The sequence below is a fragment of the Oncorhynchus nerka genome, linkage group LG5 (genome assembly GCF_034236695.1).
Source record: "Oncorhynchus nerka isolate Pitt River linkage group LG5, Oner_Uvic_2.0, whole genome shotgun sequence".
In the NCBI taxonomy this organism is placed as follows: domain Eukaryota; kingdom Metazoa; phylum Chordata; class Actinopteri; order Salmoniformes; family Salmonidae; genus Oncorhynchus; species Oncorhynchus nerka.
In genome coordinates this window covers 39,657,367-39,676,087 of record NC_088400.1, presented here as the reverse complement: position 1 = coordinate 39,676,087, position 18,721 = coordinate 39,657,367, and the positions used below count along the sequence as shown (strand labels likewise).

The following is an 18,721-nucleotide window of genomic DNA, read 5'->3' as shown; positions in this document are numbered from 1 at the left end:
ATTAAATAAACACCCAATAAAAAACACATTTGCCTTCATTTAGTAGCAAGAGTACTTAATCAAGTATACTATATTGTAATGAAACAGGCAGGGAGCAGGTCTCGAACCCTCGACCTTCTAGCCCGAGGTCTGGCGCGCTGTCGACTGTCCGCGCTTATAAACCCAGGGTCGTTACAATATGGACGTTAGAAACGCACACTTTTGTAGTGGGGAGTAAAGGCCACCGTCATTACACATTTGTTGGCCAATATATTCCTGGTATTACGGTACTTCTCCAATGGAAAATATACAATGACAGTATGCAACTATACCACAAAGGAGTAGAGACTAGTCAAGCAGTTGTTGTCAGATTCTCGTCTGTAGTCACATGTGTACAAAACTAACCGTATCGCTTTAGGAAGACATCGATTTATTAGTTATTTAAATGTATTACTCGCAATAAATATGACGGAAATGTTTTCAACTCTGTATGGGCAAAATGATGCTCAGGGACCTCCCCGATCATCGTCTCTGGGATTTGGACCGGGAAATCCACCACCCCCTCTGCCGCCTAACCAAGTCCCGATGGCAGCCCAGATGCCACCTCAGCTCGGGGATGAGGGGCCTGCTCTACGGAAACCGGGAGCCATGAACGAACCTTTTTATTTACTGCGAGAACTACCAGGTACAGTTAACATTTCAGTGTGGGCACTACGTAATATGTTTATTCGTCCCCGAGTGGAGGATTTGAAGTATTTTTTTGCAAGCCCCTTAGGTTATTTTCTAATAATAACATTAACTAACGTTAGCCTTTCTGAGCTAGCTGGCTATTGACTAAGAGCCCAGCGGTTAGTTGAACGTTAATCTGTTTTGTGTGTGTGTTATATTGCTATATCAATTTCGAAGTGCACTTCCTACATTAGCCATCACAAGTTACTCCCTCTGGAGTCTGGACCCTAGTAGTATGGGACATTGACGTCCGTGTGGACAAACTCTGGATCTTGTTACTGCATTGACCGTGTATTTAAAAAATTTGCCTCACAGTGGGCAATGAGCTTACGGGCAACACCAACCTCATCACCCATTACAACCTGGAACACGCTTACAACAAGTTCTGTGGCAAGAAAGTCAAGGAAAAGCTCAGCAACTTCCTGCCAGAGTTACCAGGTGAACTACCTTTCGTCACCTTTACTATGTCTGTCTGTAAGTGATTTCTGTGGACCCATCCCGCTGAGTATCCCACCTCAACTTGCCTCTTCCCCCATCTCTCTTTTCTCTGTAATAAATTGTCTGTTTTCCCTCTTTCCTGTGTCTGTAGGTATGATAGACTGGCCTGGTACCCAGGATGGCAGTTCGTTGCGCTCTCTGATAGAGAAGCCTCCAGTGTGTGGCAACTCCTTCAGCCCTCTGACCGGAGCCAGCCTCACCGGCTTCAGACTGCACACCGGACCGGTAGAGAGAGACATACACACACACACCTTCCTTTGACCACAATACTCCCAATTTTTAGGATACTTTATTCATCCAACACTAGGCCTCCATATCATTTCTGTACTGTTAACGACGATGTTAAGACGTTATCTACTCTGCGTGTTTGTGTTCCAGCTACCGGAGCAGTACCGGCTGATGCACATCCAGCCTCCAAAGAAGAAGAGCAAGCATAAGCACAAACACAACCGACCACAGGATCCCATACCGCAAGGTAACGCATGTACACACACACACACACACACACACACACACACACACACACACACACACACACACACATACACAACCAACCATCCCTTCAGCCTTTGAAACCCTTCTCTGTCTTCACAGAGACACCCTCAGACTCTGACCCCAAGAAGAAGAAGAAGAAAAGAGATGACGACCCTGACCGCAAGAAGAAAAAGAAAGACAAGAAAAAGAAGAAGGTAAGACTGCTGCCCTGACCCTTTCTCCATCTCTTGCACCGAAGTTGGTATATAGGAGGCCTATAAGCCTGCAACCTTGTCCCCGGCTAATTGCTCATATACGCCTGGAATAACAACGACTCAAATGTGGGAGTGAACTAGGCCTCCCCCAAAAAAACATTTGTCGACCAAGACTTGTCTGTTCTTTCGACCGGTTTTAAAACTTGTATTTTTCCATATATTGACACAACCTATGTATTTTAATTAAATCAACTATATGCACTGAGCTTGTCTGATGTTTTAAGCAAACTGTATGATGAAATCATTAAGACACACAAATGACTAGAGACAGCGAGTGACTAGCACCCGTTGTGTGTCTCCCTACTGCAGTGACCACCACAGAACATCAACTGTGTGTATAGCGCTGTCTGTGTTGCTGAAGATGCAACATAATTAGTCACTTCTGACTGAAGAGTTATGTGCCCCGAAATCCCTCAGTTGTTTAGGATAAACATTCTTTCAACCCTTGCTCTCTTTACGTGACATATCTATGCTTCGCATGCATGTGTCCAATAGGGCCTGACCTATTGCACATCATAATCACCTCAATAAATTGGTAATGACGAACTCTGAACGGCGCAACACATGTGACAGCAAAATGGATGCAGAGGACGTGACAAACTCGAAACGGGGGAATGTTTACTGTTTGTGCAGGAGGTAAAGGGGAAAGACAGATGTGTGGAATAAATGTGACTAGTTGTGGAAAATACTGGAGATCAAGAAAAAGAAGGTATGGCGCAAGCACTGCGTGTATATTAGGCCTGTGTGGGCCAAACAGGTGCTGGTAGATTACAATATAATTTTTCTGACCATTTAGAACAGTGTAAACAACACTAAATACGTGTATAAGCGTACCAAAGAGTCTGTAACTATTTTTTTTTTAAATGGTAAAGCCTTTATTACAGAAAAGACTAAAAACAGTAGCATTAATTTGTGAATGCAATTTCCAAAATGGAAAGATTTAGGCCTATTTATTGTTTACACGAATTGTTCAATGGTCGCTTTATTTGATTTAAAAACAAAAAAATGCTTGAATATATTTCACATCATGAATGACTCTTATGCTGTGTGATGACATTAATGAATAAATTGAGACAGTAGCCTATATAAGTATTGAAATATAGGCCTAACTAAGTAAGTTACGGTATTAAGACTAAACAGGATGCGCTCTTAAGCCTACAGCTTGATGGTGGTTATACAAGGCTGATATACTTAAGCAAAAAGGCACAAGGAGGGTGGTATATGGCCAATATACCACGGCTAAGGGCTGTACTTAGACACAACGCAGTGTCTGGATACAATCCTTAGCCGTGGTATATTGGCCATATACCACAAACCCCCGAGGTGCCTTATTGCTTTTATGAACTGGTTAACAACATAATTAGAGCAGTAAAAATACATATTTTGTCATACCCGTGATATACGGTCTGATATGACACGGCTGTCAGCCAATCAGGGCTCAAACCACCCAGTTTATAATAAGCCTACTAATGATAATGACATTACTTATTATTATAATTATAATAATAGTAATAACATAAGGAGATAAAGAAAAAAGGAGGGTGGTTATTATTATTTAAAAAAGGACCATTTGGAACAGTTTAAACAGCACTAAATACATGATTTAATACCAGAGATGCTGGTCTAACGAAAAAAAAGCTTATTACAGCATAAGCAATGATTTAAAAACGGACACTGTGGATTATTTATAAAGGCAGGCACATTTAACAGTTAGACTATTGATTATAGACCTAATTAAGTTGGTTTCCTCTCTTCACTTTTCTTAGACAGTAAAGGCAAGGGCTTTTTTTCTTGTCTCATTCCATTGTTGCCTCTGCTGCATTGTTCTCAACACCAATATGCGGATTAACTTTACTATTATACACATAGCAACATGGTCTCAGAAAAGGCACCAATTCAACAGCGCACTGATGTTTCAGAACCGTGGACAGCAACCGCTATCCAACGTGGGAGAAAGCACATCTGTTATAAAATAATATTTTTATTGGTGTTGCACCATTGTTCCTACTTAATATAACCATATACAATTTCAGTAGCACCTCTTAGACTGATTGACTGTGCCATCCCCATGGCCTCCACAATGGATTAGTCCACTCAGACAGGAGCCAATCAGACTTGTACACCATGATTTGTATTTTAATTAGATTTTGTTTGCTACTGCTTGGCTAAATACATTTTGGTCGACCAACAGCCTATCGCGCAAACAGTTGACTAAATAATAGCATATTTATCATAATTTGATCTTAGCGAATCACAAGCTCTAAATCAGAAAACATGCTGTGTGTTAGCAAACTCCCCAAATTTGAGTGACTAAACGCTAGCTGTCTACCTTTTGAGTTAGCTAACTTAACATATTGCTGGCTATACATCAACATTTGTGTGGTCAACGTGTGTTGCGCATGTGGGGAAACTTACTGTCCCAATAAAAACATTATAATGGACTGAAATCTGCAGAAAAATGGCTGAAATCTCCATATTGCATCAAACGAGCGCATACAGGGGGAACATAAACAGTGGTACACAATACAGGGGATACGAGTTCAGAGGGAGGTTATTGGAGATGAAGCCAATGGTTATGGATCGGCACTTTTTCTAGTGTTTCTGTCTGTCCTTACAGAACCGCCACAGTCCGGACCACCCTGGCCTGGCTGGCTCTCAGCCCAACAGCCTCCGATAGACCAGACAGAGACAACAAGTGTGTGTGTGTGTTTTTGAGAAGCTGGTACGAGTGTGTTTAGAAGAATCAGGAAATGTTTAGGAGAGTATGTATTTAGATAACGAGAGATTATGCTTGTGTGACAGGGAGGGGAAAGACAGTCTTATGTGTCGTCAGAGTGTGTGTGTGGTAGATTGGATGTCAGCAGTGTAATATTGTTCGAGGATGAGAGACGGAAGGCCACTGATATTCTGAATGAGTGTATGTTATGTTCCCCTTTTTCATTTGGTTGTGATATTTTCTGACCACATATTCCAATAAACTGTTTTTGTCCATGCTGCCTTGATCCTCTTTGTCTGTGGCATGGTTTTCTCCCTGACGCCTCAAGGGTTGCCTTTTGTGATATGTTTCAGTCTTGGGCACAGGACTCTTCTCCAGGTAAAGGGGAACTAGCGAAGTCAGGAATATGCACCGGCGTGTTTACAATCTGAAAACATCCATTCAACATTTTCATTTATAATATGAATATAATGAATGAAGAATATAGTACTAACTTGGAAGCTTGTCAGGGATATCAAAACACAGTCACAGGACAGTTTCTTACATAATTGTTTATTTGATAAGACTTAAAGCTGGTTTTAGTCCCCAAATGAGACATGGCAGAAACAAAATGATGCATATCACTTCTGACACACAAAAGCTATAAACAGGAGCATGATGGGGAGGGGATTAGATAGAATACATTTCATCATTTTGGCAAAGCTACATGCCCCTGAGGAAAGATGCTGTACATATTGAAATATGGCTTAGCAGCCCATAGATATGACTAGGATGGCTCCCAACATGGATTTGGTTTCCTAGGTGAAGTTTGGTACTGTCTTTTCCTGTTGATTTACATTCAATTCTATGCACTGAGGTCAGGCAAGGCACTGAATTAATACAAAAATAACTTTCAATCCCCCTTCCCCACTATATACTAATGAGTCACATTAACAGTTGCATAATAGAAACTGCATAATATAAATGCATCAGACTATTTATATTGAGAACATTGGTGTTTTCTCAGCCAATAGTGTTGTGGAGCATTACACCAGAAGCATTTGCATAAGAGATAACGTTATATTTACAAAAACAGTCTGTAGGCCAGAGCTTTGTGTTTACGTAGGGCAGAGTTTTCCCTGGTCAGGATATGTGGATAGGAAAAATTCCTGGCCCTACAATATACATGAGCTCTGTAACTGGGTAGAGTACACAGCAAAAACAATCTTCATCAGACGTAGTTATATTCATGGCACTACAATGAATACATCTGCTAACACACAACTTCCCTTTTTTAACACACATGCAGCTAAAAGGTACAAAAAGACACTTAAATACATTTATTTACACACAAGTTCATTCCTGTGCACAAAGCTGTAAAAGTATTACACAGTGGACACTACCGTTCTACGTGTCTACTTTTAAAACCTTAAAGTCTATGCTTTTGGGGGTCGAGTGTCACAAGTTCATGTTTTCCTATAAAAAACATCTGAATTGTATGTTCAGTGGAGAATGACCGATTAACTCCACTTCTTGAATTATCAAATCTATGCATAGAAAATCTACGTATTTCAACTGACGATGAAAAGTGAAATCTACACACCACACACAGACGGGTCTTGATTGAAGAGAGACCGTTGGGGGAAAGAAGAGGTAGTCAGTGTCTCTACAGTCAGTCTGTGTGTAGGTATGCATGTTAATGTGATAAAAATATTGCAATAGAAAAAGCATTGGCATATTTGGTACAACAAATTGTAGCATTACTCGTGGCTGGGTGAAGTGTGCATTGCTTTGGTTTTCCCAAGCTTCCTAGTAAAACGTATCACTACCTTACTGTGTTAATTCATACTTAATGTCATTTTGATTCCTTTTTTTGTATATGACACCCAGTGTATTTGATTTACAATGAATGACTTTTTTTCCAGCAGAAGTTGCACAATTCATATCTGAATATCATTCTTTGGTGTTGTGTGTGTGTTCATCTGCATGGGTTGAGTAATATCTAAAGAATTAACACGTCACTGAAGGGTCTTTCAAGTACCTTAGAAGTTTTGGCCTAGCAACACGGACATATGAAGGTGTGAGTGTCTGCTTGTGACCAGTGAAAAGTGTTGTGGCTTTTTAACAAGTCATTTGGATAACTAAACAGCATAAAATATTGACGACACAACTTCTCCTTAGAGACAAATGTGTGGATTATGATTTTAAAAATATGGTTTAGTCAACAAAAACAGCAATAATCCTAACAATGAAAAAAGAAAACGATGCTGATTTTGTGGATAACCATGGACACTGACAAAAATCATACAGTTCCCACAATCCTTAGCATTGCGCCAGAACCACTTCTTATGCTAGACCGTTGCTATGGTGTTTGAGGCCGTTGTGATCTGAGTGGTTGAGACCCTCTCTCTCCTGGCCAATGCCATTCTTTTCTCGAGCCTCCTTCTCCTGGATCAGGTGTCTGCGATGGTAGAATAGGTATCCAGGCAACAGGAAGCCACCCAATGAGAAGAGGAACATGCCCAGGTTGATCTGATGGGTGACGGAGATATGGGAAGTTAGACGACCAGTGAGGGGTTAAAACCCCTTGTATGGATAACTGACTCACCCAGTAGGGGTCTCCGTGCAGGGATCCCACCATGATGATGAAGAGGGGCTGCTGCAGCAGGGCCACCACAGCACTGATCATCGACTGCAGCCCAGTCAGAGTACCAAAGTGGTTAGAGGGGTACCTGAGGGAGAGAAATGATTTCTTAAGTCAAATTCTGTATTTAAAAGATGGTGACCATAGTTGCATGATGAAGATGAGGAAGTTGAAAACTTACACAGCAGCATACAGGCCTCCACAACAGGAGTGGATGAACCCTCTGACCATGGTGTGGAGGATGAAGGTCAGGATCTACAGGAGGAGAGAGAATGTTGACATTTAGGTATTTCTGTGCATTCGTCTCATACAGTATGTCAGAATGAACGAGCGATCATTAGTGTGTGTGTACCTGGAGCGGCAGGTTGTCTATCAGACAACACACTCCGAACGCCAGCAGTAGCAGATTGGTGAAGATGAAGGCTCTCATGGCATTGGTGATTTTCTGGATCTTTTTGTCTCTCGTCGGCCCGTCTGTTGGTCTGTGTGAGGTTGGCCAGGGACAAAAGACATCAACCTCACCTCTTCTATCCATTTAGCCTCTTTCCTCATTCTATTTTCCCACAGAGTTCCCATGAATTTTCCCCCTGAATTTTGGCCTAGATTTTCTACTCGCATAGATTTTCCTTTGTACTAACTAATTTATCACTTGTTTGCCATGCGTCCTTAATAAAAAATATAAAATATTGCCTTTATTCCAATGCATTAGATTTAACCATTGATTTGTCATTGTTTTCTTTTGTCAGTCAGCTGTTTAGAGCGCACATTGTTTTCTTTTGTCAGTCAGCTGTTTAGAGCGCACATTGTTTTCTTTTGTCAGTCAGCTGTTTAGAGCGCACATTGTTTTCTTTTGTCAGTCAGCTGTTTAGAGTGCACATTGTTTTCTTTTGTCAGTCAGCTGTTTAGAGTGCACATTGTTTTCTTTTGTCAGTCAGCTGTTTAGAGTGCACATTGTTTTCTTTTGTCAGTCAGCTGTTTAGAGTGCACATTGTTTTCTTTTGTCAGTCAGCTGTTTAGAGCGCACATTGTTTTCTTTTGTCGGTCAGCTGTTTAGAGCGCACATTGTTTTCTTTTGTCGGTCAGCTGTTTAGAGCGCACATTGTTTTCTTTTGTCAGTCAGCTGTTTAGAGTGCACATTGTTTTCTTTTGTCAGTCAGCTGTTTAGAGCGCACATTGCTTTGTTTTTCAGGTGCGTGTGGGTACTGGTGTTCTCCCTGGCCAGAAGAGGTAGACCATTTTAATTAGCTTCATTATTTTCTAGAAATATTTGTATTATATTGAATGTGTAGGCTACTTGTTCAGAGGAATGCACTTGATGTTTATCATTTTGTGTATTTCTCATGCGCTTGCCATTGATTGTTATGTCACTAATTCCCTATTAAGTCGCTGTTACTACTTTGTACGTTTTTTTTTTACATCACACTGCTCTTTGTGCCGAGTTATGGTAGCTAGCCGTGATCCTGAATCACTATTTTCTTGTGCGGTGTTTTGAAAGGAGTGTCATGACTGTCCTGTGACGATCTGAAGGATCGGGTTACAGTGGGTCCGCTCTACAGCGTGCTCTCGCTCTCGTAGAAGGGGAGAGCGGGAAGTCTGCCGTTTTATGGCGGTCATAAAATACGCTGCCCCAATGCTCTGCAGTGTTGGAGGTTGGAATGTAAACTGTGAGAACACAGAGACACCCTTGGACATCAAAAATATGAATAATTAAACAATATTTATATGGTTGAGAATGTGGGAGTGGTCCGTGGACACTTAAGGGACAGTCATGAAGAGTGTGTTTCATTTGGTGATCTCATGAAGGACAGGAAACACACAACGGTTTCCCTTAAAGTGTACTTTTCCCAGCTGTCAGGTTCACATCTAAATATTGTGACATGTATGTAATTAAACATTCAACTATTTGTGAAAATATGTAATGTGATGTTAACCTAAATGAGAAAATATGGGTTTTCATATAAAGTTAACCAAATCAGTGGTCACGCCCACGTGAGCGTCATGGAATTGCCCCTTTTTCCACAGAGTATAAAACCCAATTCCTACAAAAATGTACATAAAGTCAGAGAACGCCAGGATGGAATCCCCGCGTTGGAATGGCTACAATTCTATAGATTATTAGACCATACAGCTGTAGTTTTGGCTACACGGCTGGAAATGGTTCAACTCTGGGACTATCGATCACTACAGAATAAGAGCAAATCCTAGGCGTAAAATTACTAGTCTACAGCTAGAAATTACATAAGTCTAGGACGAGAATATTGGCAAACGCCGAAACATCTATTCTAAGAGCATGGTACACCTGACGTATCCATTACAACAGACACTATCCAGAGCTGCGGAGAAAACTACAACCACGAAGGACATTGTGACTTCTGGGGAAGATAACCAGAGACCCCGATGAACTGACTTTCCAACAGACGGACCGGCGATTCCAACAGAGAAGACAACATATGGGCGTAAATATATACGTTGCAATTATTCTCGATTGAGCTGCCGTTCATGTGCAAAAGATTAGCATTTCAATTAATATATTTATCAACTGTGTGTAGTGAATCTATTTGTCAATCACCCTCTCTGTCCTCACCCCTTTCCTTTGTCTATCAAGCCGTCATATTGGCTTCGTCCGCTAGAGACCTTTTCTTTGTATCATGTAGTAACCCAAATATCTACTGTTTGTTTTATTTAATTGTGTGATTATTTAGTTAGTAAATAAATAAGCCAACTTGTATATCGCTGATTCATAATTTAGGCTAGGATTCGTGCAGATTTCCAAAGAGTTTCATTAATAGAAGACTGTAATTCAGAAAACGATAACTCTAAACCTCAACATTTTCCTTGGTACCCCGACTTCCTAGTTAATGTTTACATGTTTAGTTTTAATCACGTAATAATTAAACCTAGAGAACTGATTTGATAAAATAAGTCTTCACATTCAATGCCAGTCTAGACACAACAGGAGCAAGCAGTAAAATACAAATCTCCAATATTTTACTGTTTACAATGCCTTTATCGATTAATTGGCTCCGTTTCTAAATGGTTGTGTTAGCTGTTTAATCTTAAGCAGCTGTATCTGGAGTCTGCATATGTTCATGAGTGTTAAAGTTCATAGACATTGTTGCCTAGTCTAGTAAATTGGCCAGTTTCAGACCCATTTCAGGTGTACCAACTTTTCAGTCTACAAAAAAGGTAAATTTGGCAGCAAAATGCATCAATTAATGTAGGCCTAGTCATTAAGCACACTTTGGGGTGTTTTGTAACAGATGTATATTTCAGTTCATCAAACGGTCCGAGTGCACATGCACTGTTTGGATACGAGAATTATTTTGAAGTGGACGAACATGCACAGGTAGCCTACTTTTTGAAGTGATTTGTTTGACAATCAGATGAAAACATGACTGGTTGTGTTCATGCCACATAAAGGTAATTAATTTGTGTCGTTTTACTAGTAGGCCCATAAAAACTTCACGTATACATGCCCAATAGAAACCGCCCCCGGAATGTCATGGTGTCATTCTCGCACTGCTCTTTCGCTTTCACACACCTCTTCTCTGTTTCTGCCACACACTCCTTCATCCTCCAGTCCATGATGTAGCCAATCAGAGGACAGGTGACCAGGCAGAGCAACTGCAGGGTGCCAAAGATGGACGAGTAGAAACTCACTAGAGAGGAGAGAACACACATTTAGACACACATGACAAGGACATGTCACTTTCACCAGGAGACATCTCTCACCTTTCTCCTTTGCCTCGACTATCAACTTCCCAGAAGCTGAGGAAAGAAAGGAGGACAATTTGATTAGAACACATTTACATGGAGGGAATATGGCCCAGTCATGACAGTGTGTTGGTTTGTCAGTTGACTGCCAGCAGGGTCTGGTTTGTCAGTTACTCACCGTGAGGGTCGCCGTGGGTGACGAGGAACTCCAGCATCTTGTTCATTGCGCCCATAAAGAAAATTATCCTGAGCTGGGTCATCCCCATGGTAACCAGACTCCACAGGAAGATGGGCGAGAACACCGACCTACGGAATGGGATGGCATCTGAGAGAGAGAGGGTAGGCAGACAGTTAATATGGGTCTAAGGGATGTGTTTGTGAGCAAGAGTTGCTGTTGTGTTTTCAGGTGTGTGTTCTCGACTCACTCTGTGTGTCAGCTGGGAGCTTCTCAGTGGAGTCGTTCAGGCCTCCATTCTTCTGACTCAACCTCTCTCCCACACTCTTATGGTCCCCAGACAGATAAGTCAGCGCTAACTTCTTACTGTTAAAGAGAAAAAAAAACAAAGGTGAAAGTTGTTTATTACCTCATGTTGCATGTTAGTATGGTAACTGTTGCATTTCTATTTAACTGTCACTCTTAGTACTACAGTAACCTGATCAAGTTTACTGTCTTGTTCTAGCATTGTGGAAGTATTATGATAATATTGTAATAGCCATTCTTTTGTGATCTGACGTTGTTTTACTGTTGTAATGACCTGTAGTCGACCTCGTCGGGCGTGGGGAAGGCCTCCACTGGCCAGTTGAGAAAACAATTGAGGAAGACTAAGCCTGCTAGACCCGACCACACCCACATGATCACCCGGAACGACACGCCCGCATCATAGATCAGCTTAGAGAGGGACGAAAGGAAAATGGGGTGTTATTAGTATAGAAGAGTATAAATATTTGAGGCTTACTGTGGAAAGGTCATTGAACGTGCATTCTATTTGTATGAGTGTTACGGGACAACGCTAACAAATATGCATTCATATCTGACAAATGTGCATCCATCATGGTTACCTTGACTCCATGGAAGGTGACAGCAGAGGAGGCATAGGAGCCAATCATCAGAGACATGATGGTGGAGCTCAGACTGCCAAACATGTTGGGTAGCTGGAGGGAGAATAATATATATTTACGGATAAGTCTCAAACACTGACAATTTGACCAAAAATAAACACACACTGATACAGTGAGAGCACAGACAGTAGTAGTAAAGTCTTGTTTGAGAATGGAGCGCAAGATAGTGGTCAGTGCAGATAATTTGTTTTGGTAGCTGAAGGAATTATTTGATTTCCTTACCCAATTATAACCATTGGATTATTTCTACGGCCATAAAACCCTGTATGAATATGGTTTAGTTTATTTACCAAAGTAATTGATTACTTTCTGCAAGTTATTCACCTCTAAAACGAAGTTTGCGACAACACTAAACTAGCTTTTTTTTTATTATTAGCTTGTCGAACGTACATGGAAACTGCCACGACCAGAACCAAAAGGAAAGAAATAGAGAGATCGTCAGATAGACAATTAACCACAAAATAGAGCATGATTTTGGGTACTCTTCAGAATCTAACTGTGGGGGGGAAATACTGCAATAGGTGATGAAAATGTGGTGAGCACGGACAACAATGCTCACAACTTACGCCCCTCCAGTCCCCAGCTCAGGCCTTGACCTTACGACCCAGGCACTCCAGTCAAGCCCCAGGGGAAAAAGATGAGGCCGAGAGGGTGTGTCACTTCTTGAGATGCAAAATAATATTGTAATGCTTTTGACAGCAAAGATAGATGAAAGGGCAAATAGCTTGGAGGTCATGGTTAGGGAGAATACGATGAAAATTGAGGCCATTAAAAAATCTGTTGTCTTTATCTTTGGAGAAGTGAAAACCCTCAAAAGTGACATGAAGAAAGTGGAAGTTATCTGCCAGGAAAATTAAAAGAAGGTGGCTGAACTCGAGCAAAAGGTGAATGAGGCGGAGAGATACCAGCGCAGGTGGAACCTGAGGCTCCATGGAATTCCAGAGCAGGCGGATGAGGACATCAAATGCAGAGTTGTTGACATCTGTGGAGCTGTCATTCCCGAATCAAAAGCCACACTTCAGGAAAATGTAGACATCGTCCATCGTTTGGGTAGACTAAAGGATCAAGACAAGAGACTGAGGACAACCATCATCCGGTTCACCAAGAGTTCTACACGGGATCTTCTTTGGAGGTGAGTGAAGAATTGTGAATTCCTCATCAAGCAAATATTGAGGTTCACAGAGGATCTGACCTCAGCAGACAAAGTGACAAGAGAGAAACTGTGGCTGCAGCTCGAAAGGCAGGGAAAACTGCATTTTATCGGTGCAAGAGTGATCATCGATGGGAAAGAAATGTGGCCAAATCAGAACATTTGAGTGAGAGCCAGAGTCTAACTCAGACAGAACGGTCAGGCCAAAAAACTGATTACCAGGTGAAAAGCAGCCTTTTATTATACAAATGTACACAAACACTTGAATGAGAAAAGGCTGACCTGAGAACTGGTAAGCTAAACACTAACTATAGGTGAATAACTGCTTATTGTAAAGTCTAGACAATGTCTCCCCCTTGTGGGAGTAAGAATACTTTGGTAACTTTATGACCATTTTTTTTTGAGAGGTTAATAATGGGATGGAAATCCTTTTGAGTTACATATCCTTAGGAAAAGCTTATATTAGCATAACAAGGTTGTCGGTTGAAGTTTGTCTTTATATCTTTGTTCAATTAATGTCAGAGGTATTTGTAATTTACTCAAGCTTAAGGCTATTTTCCTGTAAAACGGTTTAATGCAGACTTTTACTTTTTTACAAGAGACTCATGCTTGTTCTTCCGATCTATCTTTTTGGAAAAATCAAATCGGGTAACGATATCTGGTTATCAAATGGCAACAACCACTCTGCAGGTGTAGCAATTTTAAGAGGTGCATTTTTAGGGAAGGTCATCAGTAGTAAGACTCACCACTCTGGACCTATTTTAACAGTATTTCAACAGTGAAATGTTTTTATTAGGGAATATTTATGCATCCAACAACAAACAAAACAACAGGATATTATTTCAAGAATTTGAAGAAGAAATTAAGAGTTATAGGTGTATTTCATGATATCAAAATTATCTTAGGTGGAGATTTTAATTCTTTATCTAATGTGATGATTGACAGATATTCCTCTCCTAACAGATCCAGCATAGTTAATCCTGAGTTTAATAACCTGTGTCTTGGTCTTGGATTAGCAGATATTTGGAGATCTAAATATCCTGATAAAAAGGAATTCACTTGGAGTAACAAGGACATGTCCAGACAGTCAAGAATTGACTTCTGGTTGATTTCTAATTCATTAGATAATTCTGTAGTCAAGGTATCAATTGAACGATCAATTCTTACTGGTTATATTCTTATCTTTAAAAATGAATGGATCTGAAGTTAAACTGAATCGGAGTTATTGGAAACTCAATAGTAGACTGTTGGAAGATGATAATTTCAAGATGGATGCCAAAGATATTATACAAGACAATTGGAGGAAAGCCCAACTATTTAAGTCTTATGGGAAATATTGGGAATTAATGAAGTATGAAATAAGACAAACAGCCATGAAGAGAGGTAGAAAAATTGCTGAATTTAAAAGATTGAGGGAAGATAAACTTAAGGAAATCCTCTCTTTAATCTCCATGGAGGACCTTGATGAAGAAGGAAAGGCTCAGTTATTCTCTTTACAACTAGAAATGGACCCAATGTATGAAGAGAGAGCAAAAGGGGCATTTGTAAGATCAAGGAGGTGGTGGTTGGAGGAAGGTGAAAAAAAAAAAAAAACGTTTACAATTTAGAAAGAAAAATTCAGAATTTTTACATCTATTCATAAGCTCAATATAGATATTTCAAAATGTTTCAGAATTCTACGGTAACCTTTATACCAGTAATGCCTGTCCTACTAGTGACATATCTGCCTTTCTAGACTCTGTCAAAGACTGCAAAATTCATAGATGAAGACTTCCAAAAGTCTTGTGATGAAATTATTTCTATTAATGAAAAAAAAAATGTATCAGCAAGTTAAGAGAACAAATCTCCAGGGAATGATGGTGTTATCAGTGAATTCTATAAATATTTTCAGGAGGATATTATTGAATTTCTATTTAATGTTTTTAAGGAGGCAATTGATTTTGGGGTCCTGCCTGTTTCTATGACACAAGGGCCTAATTTCTGTAATACCCAAACCAAACAAGGATTCTATGATGTTAGACAATTGGAGACCAATCACATTAATGAACAATGATGGAAAAATACTTGCATCCATCTTTGCAGAAAGACTTAAAAAAGGTATTGACCAAATCATTGATGATACCCAGTCTGGTTTTATGAAGGGCAGACAAATATGTAATAATATTCTACTAGTATTGGACTTGATAGACGACAATGAGCACATTATGGAAGATCGCTTTTATTTGTAGACTTTCACAAGGCATTTGATACAGTTGAACATTATTTTCTTTTTGAGACTTTGATTTTGGTCAATATTTTTGAAAGTGTAATTAAGACACTTTACAATAATAGTAACAGCTCTGTTAAATTATCCCATGGAACTTCAAAGATTCGACATTAGACGTGGAATTAAACAAGGATGCCCAATTTCTCCTTTCTTATTTTATTGGTCTCACAAGTTGTCACTTCATATAAATAAGGATAGTTTTAGGGGGATTCAGATACAAGACAGAGATGAAATGTTCACAATTGGCTGACACCACCATTTAAATTAAATAAAAATGATCATAATGAAGTCAAGAAAGCTATTGAGTGTATTAATGCCTTCACACATGTATCAGGTTTATCTCTGAATATTAGGAAATGTGAATTATTTGCGTTGAAAAGATGCGACTTAAACTCAGTATGTAATATCCCTGTAAAAGATGTGATCACATATCTTGGTATTACAGTTAGCAAAGATCAGAAAGAAAGGGACAACCTATATTTCTCTCCCATTGTAGAGAAAATTGGAAAGAGATTTAACTCCTGGTCATTAAGAGATCTTTCTTTATCTGGACGTGTACTTTTATCAATCTGAAGGTCCAGATGAGTTTATACCTCCCTTGCCTTAGATGTTCCTCTGTCAGTAACTAAAATGGTTGATACTAAATTATTTAACTTCATATGGAGGAATAAATCTCATTTATTTAAGAAAATCGGTAATATGTAGCACCCAAGATGAGGGAGGGTTGAATGTTTAGGATTTTAAATCCTATAATATAATCTTTAAGATTAAATGGATACAAAACTATTTAAGAAATAAGGATTGCATCTGGAATATCATTCCTAATGTAATATTCCAACAAATTGGTGGTCTAGAATTCTTACTCAAATGCAACTTTGATATGGGTAAAATCCCTATTAAGCTTGCAAACTTTCAGAAACAAGTACTTCTAACTTGGAACCTCATGTACAAACAATTTCCCCCCTCATAGGTATACAATCTGGAATAAAAAACAAGTCTGTTTTTATATGATTATCCAGAATTTATTAGAACACTCAATGTTACATTCACTCCTGAGGAGTATCACATTGTTGTTACTGTCCCTAAAGGTGCTATTCTTCTTTTAGGAGAATATAACAGTACTCCAAGTGCAACTGTTGAGGATTTTGTAGCCTCAATACAACTAGAAGGAATTGACATTTTAAACTATAAATGTAATAACATGTATATAAGTAAACTGTCAACATGTTACTAGTCCCTCTGCTAAAATGTACTGGAATGCAGCCCTAGGACAAGTGAACTGGAACAACGTGTTATCTGGTAAATATTGTATATCTAATAAGGTGAAAGAAGTATTATACAAACTCATTCATAGAATCTACCCTGTAAAGACCTTTATTATACACCGGATTTAAAATAGCTATTGATAACAAATGTGTATTTTGTGATTGTGACCCAGAGACTCTTGACCATTTATTTTGCTCTTATGTCATAAGATTTTGGTGTGAGTTAAAAGAACATTTGTTAATTTGAAAGACTGATAGTGTTTTATTTTGAACCAAATTATATGGACCCTGATTTAACTTTCATTGTTAATTTGCTTCTTTCATGGAAGATTATTTATCCATAAAATGAAGTGGGCAGAGAACAAAACCCTTTTCACATTATTTAAGATAGAATTTAAATATTATTTTGAAATGATCAGTAAATGTAAAAACAAAAAAGCAATACACACCATAAAAGTATTTAACAAATTGAAAATAAAGCTTGATATGTAATACCCGTCTGTTAGGTGTATGTACTCTTGTTTGTATATATATATTTTTTGTATTTGTTGTGTTCATAATAAAAAAAATATTTAAAAAAATACTTTTTTAAAAGTCTCGTCTGACTGTGTTTTTGGGGTGCAGTAATGCAATTTCACCAGCAGAGGGCAGAGGTATTGAGTAAAAACAGGCCTACAGTATCACTTTGGCAGGGGAACTAAGTATCACACTAAAACGACTTCCTATCATTTAATAAAGTTAATAACAGACATGTCATAGACACAGAAGGATGGAAGCATAATAAAAAATGTTTTTAGACCCAATGACATTCAATAAGAGCACTGTTCATGAGCTAGGCCATTCTCAGCAGACTATCAGCAACCATACATCAATGATGAGTAAACGAATAACAGCGACACTGACGTGCAGTGTCAATGTCCCTTGATTTTAAAAAGTTATGATAATTTCTTCATGCTCAGGATCTCATCCCAAATTGATCACTATGATAGTCATTATTACTTATTAAGTGCAGACTACAGAGCAATCTTGCAGCACGGACTTAACGTTAGTTTCAACAAGTCAAGATGCCCATTGAAGATATTTGTATAACTGATTCTCTGGGAGTTTAAGGAAATATTTTTACACAATATTTTCTTCCCATGAGCAGTAGTACTCGTGCCGACTGAAAGTGAAACATGACGGTGTGAGCGAGGGGAAGTTGTGATCTTTTTGTCACCAGGTTGGTGTGTTGCTGGAGCCTAGAGGTCTCCCTAGGGTCAGGTCAGAGGAGTCAGGTCTGGCACAACAACAGGCTGTTCCTGGCCGTGTTCCGACATGACACTGGACCAGTAAAAGACACACGAAACACCATCATTGATGGATTCCTAGAAGGCAACTATTTCCCATCCTGGCGTTGCAGACAACGTGTAACGCTACAGATACCCCAGGATGGTCTCTGGCAGATTTTGTGAATGCCAGGGGCCATGTGCTAAAAACACACAGAAAAGTTAGTATCTCGTACAAACGTCAAAGTAAAGTTATTCTAGCCATGTTAAATGCCAGTCTTAACGTTTGCCTGTTGGGACTGTTACCTAACTGTACAGCACAGTGAGATAAGAGCCTCTCGGCACCTGTCTGTTTGTGTGGTGTGTGAAGGAGGAGATATTCCCACTTGTTCTCTGACAGGAGCCCATAAAGCACACATTTAACACATTTCCTTCAAGCACGACATCCCTGTTTAGACTGCCAGGGTCAGTGGAAACACGTGTGTTTAGCAGACAGGAATGACCTACACCACATGACCAAAAGTATGTGGACACCTGCTTGATTACATTTTACATTTAAGTCATTTAGCAGACGCTCTTATCCAGAGCGACTTACAAATTGGTGCAAATTGATGAACATCTCATTCCAAAATCATGGGCATTGATTTT

At 39.5% G+C, this 18,721-nt stretch overlaps 2 protein-coding genes across 4 annotated transcripts in view; one reads left to right on the top strand and one right to left on the bottom strand.

The window, feature by feature from the left end:
* Window positions 1-192: 192 nt before the first annotated feature.
* Window positions 193-4,946, top strand: LOC115129475 (mediator of RNA polymerase II transcription subunit 19-A). 2 transcript variants are annotated; one of them, XM_065018643.1, is made up of 6 exons: window positions 193-664; window positions 1,024-1,146; window positions 1,298-1,431; window positions 1,585-1,681; window positions 1,813-1,895; window positions 4,573-4,946. In XM_065018643.1, exons 1-6 carry the CDS (start codon window positions 445-447, stop codon window positions 4,630-4,632), a joined length of 717 nt encoding a protein of 238 aa, XP_064874715.1. In that variant the 5' UTR covers window positions 193-444; the 3' UTR covers window positions 4,633-4,946. The 2 variants fall into 2 exon arrangements, with proteins under 2 accessions (XP_064874715.1, XP_029515714.1); XM_029659854.2 differs by having other exon boundaries at window positions 199-664; window positions 1,801-1,895.
* Window positions 4,947-5,207: 261 nt separating this feature from the next.
* LOC115129473 (large neutral amino acids transporter small subunit 3-like) overlaps window positions 5,208-18,721 on the bottom strand; it is a 33,428-nt gene continuing 19,914 nt past the window's right edge. For both annotated transcript variants that reach the window (XM_029659851.2, XM_029659852.2), the window contains exons 6-15: window positions 12,068-12,160; window positions 11,764-11,897; window positions 11,434-11,549; window positions 11,187-11,333; window positions 11,027-11,062; window positions 10,836-10,953; window positions 7,647-7,776; window positions 7,476-7,549; window positions 7,259-7,382; window positions 5,208-7,182 (exon numbers count right to left, since the gene is read on the bottom strand). In XM_029659851.2, coding sequence (XP_029515711.2) covers window positions 6,997-7,182; window positions 7,259-7,382; window positions 7,476-7,549; window positions 7,647-7,776; window positions 10,836-10,953; window positions 11,027-11,062; window positions 11,187-11,333; window positions 11,434-11,549; window positions 11,764-11,897; window positions 12,068-12,160 — 1,158 coding nt within the window. In that variant the 3' untranslated portion in view covers window positions 5,208-6,996. The remainder of the gene's footprint in view (window positions 7,183-7,258; window positions 7,383-7,475; window positions 7,550-7,646; window positions 7,777-10,835; window positions 10,954-11,026; window positions 11,063-11,186; window positions 11,334-11,433; window positions 11,550-11,763; window positions 11,898-12,067; window positions 12,161-18,721) is intronic.

Bases quoted from the DNA above. Each gene is read 5' to 3' on its own strand.
- LOC115129475 (XM_029659854.2), top strand. From the start codon at position 445: ATGACGGAAATGTTTTCAACTCTGTATGGGCAAAATGATGCTCAGGGA. The intron at 1,147-1,297 runs GTGAACTACCTT...CTGTGTCTGTAG, and splicing joins CTTCCTGCCAGAGTTACCAG to GTATGATAGACTGGCCTGGT. The intron at 1,896-4,572 runs GTAAGACTGCTG...CTGTCCTTACAG, and splicing joins AAGACAAGAAAAAGAAGAAG to AACCGCCACAGTCCGGACCA.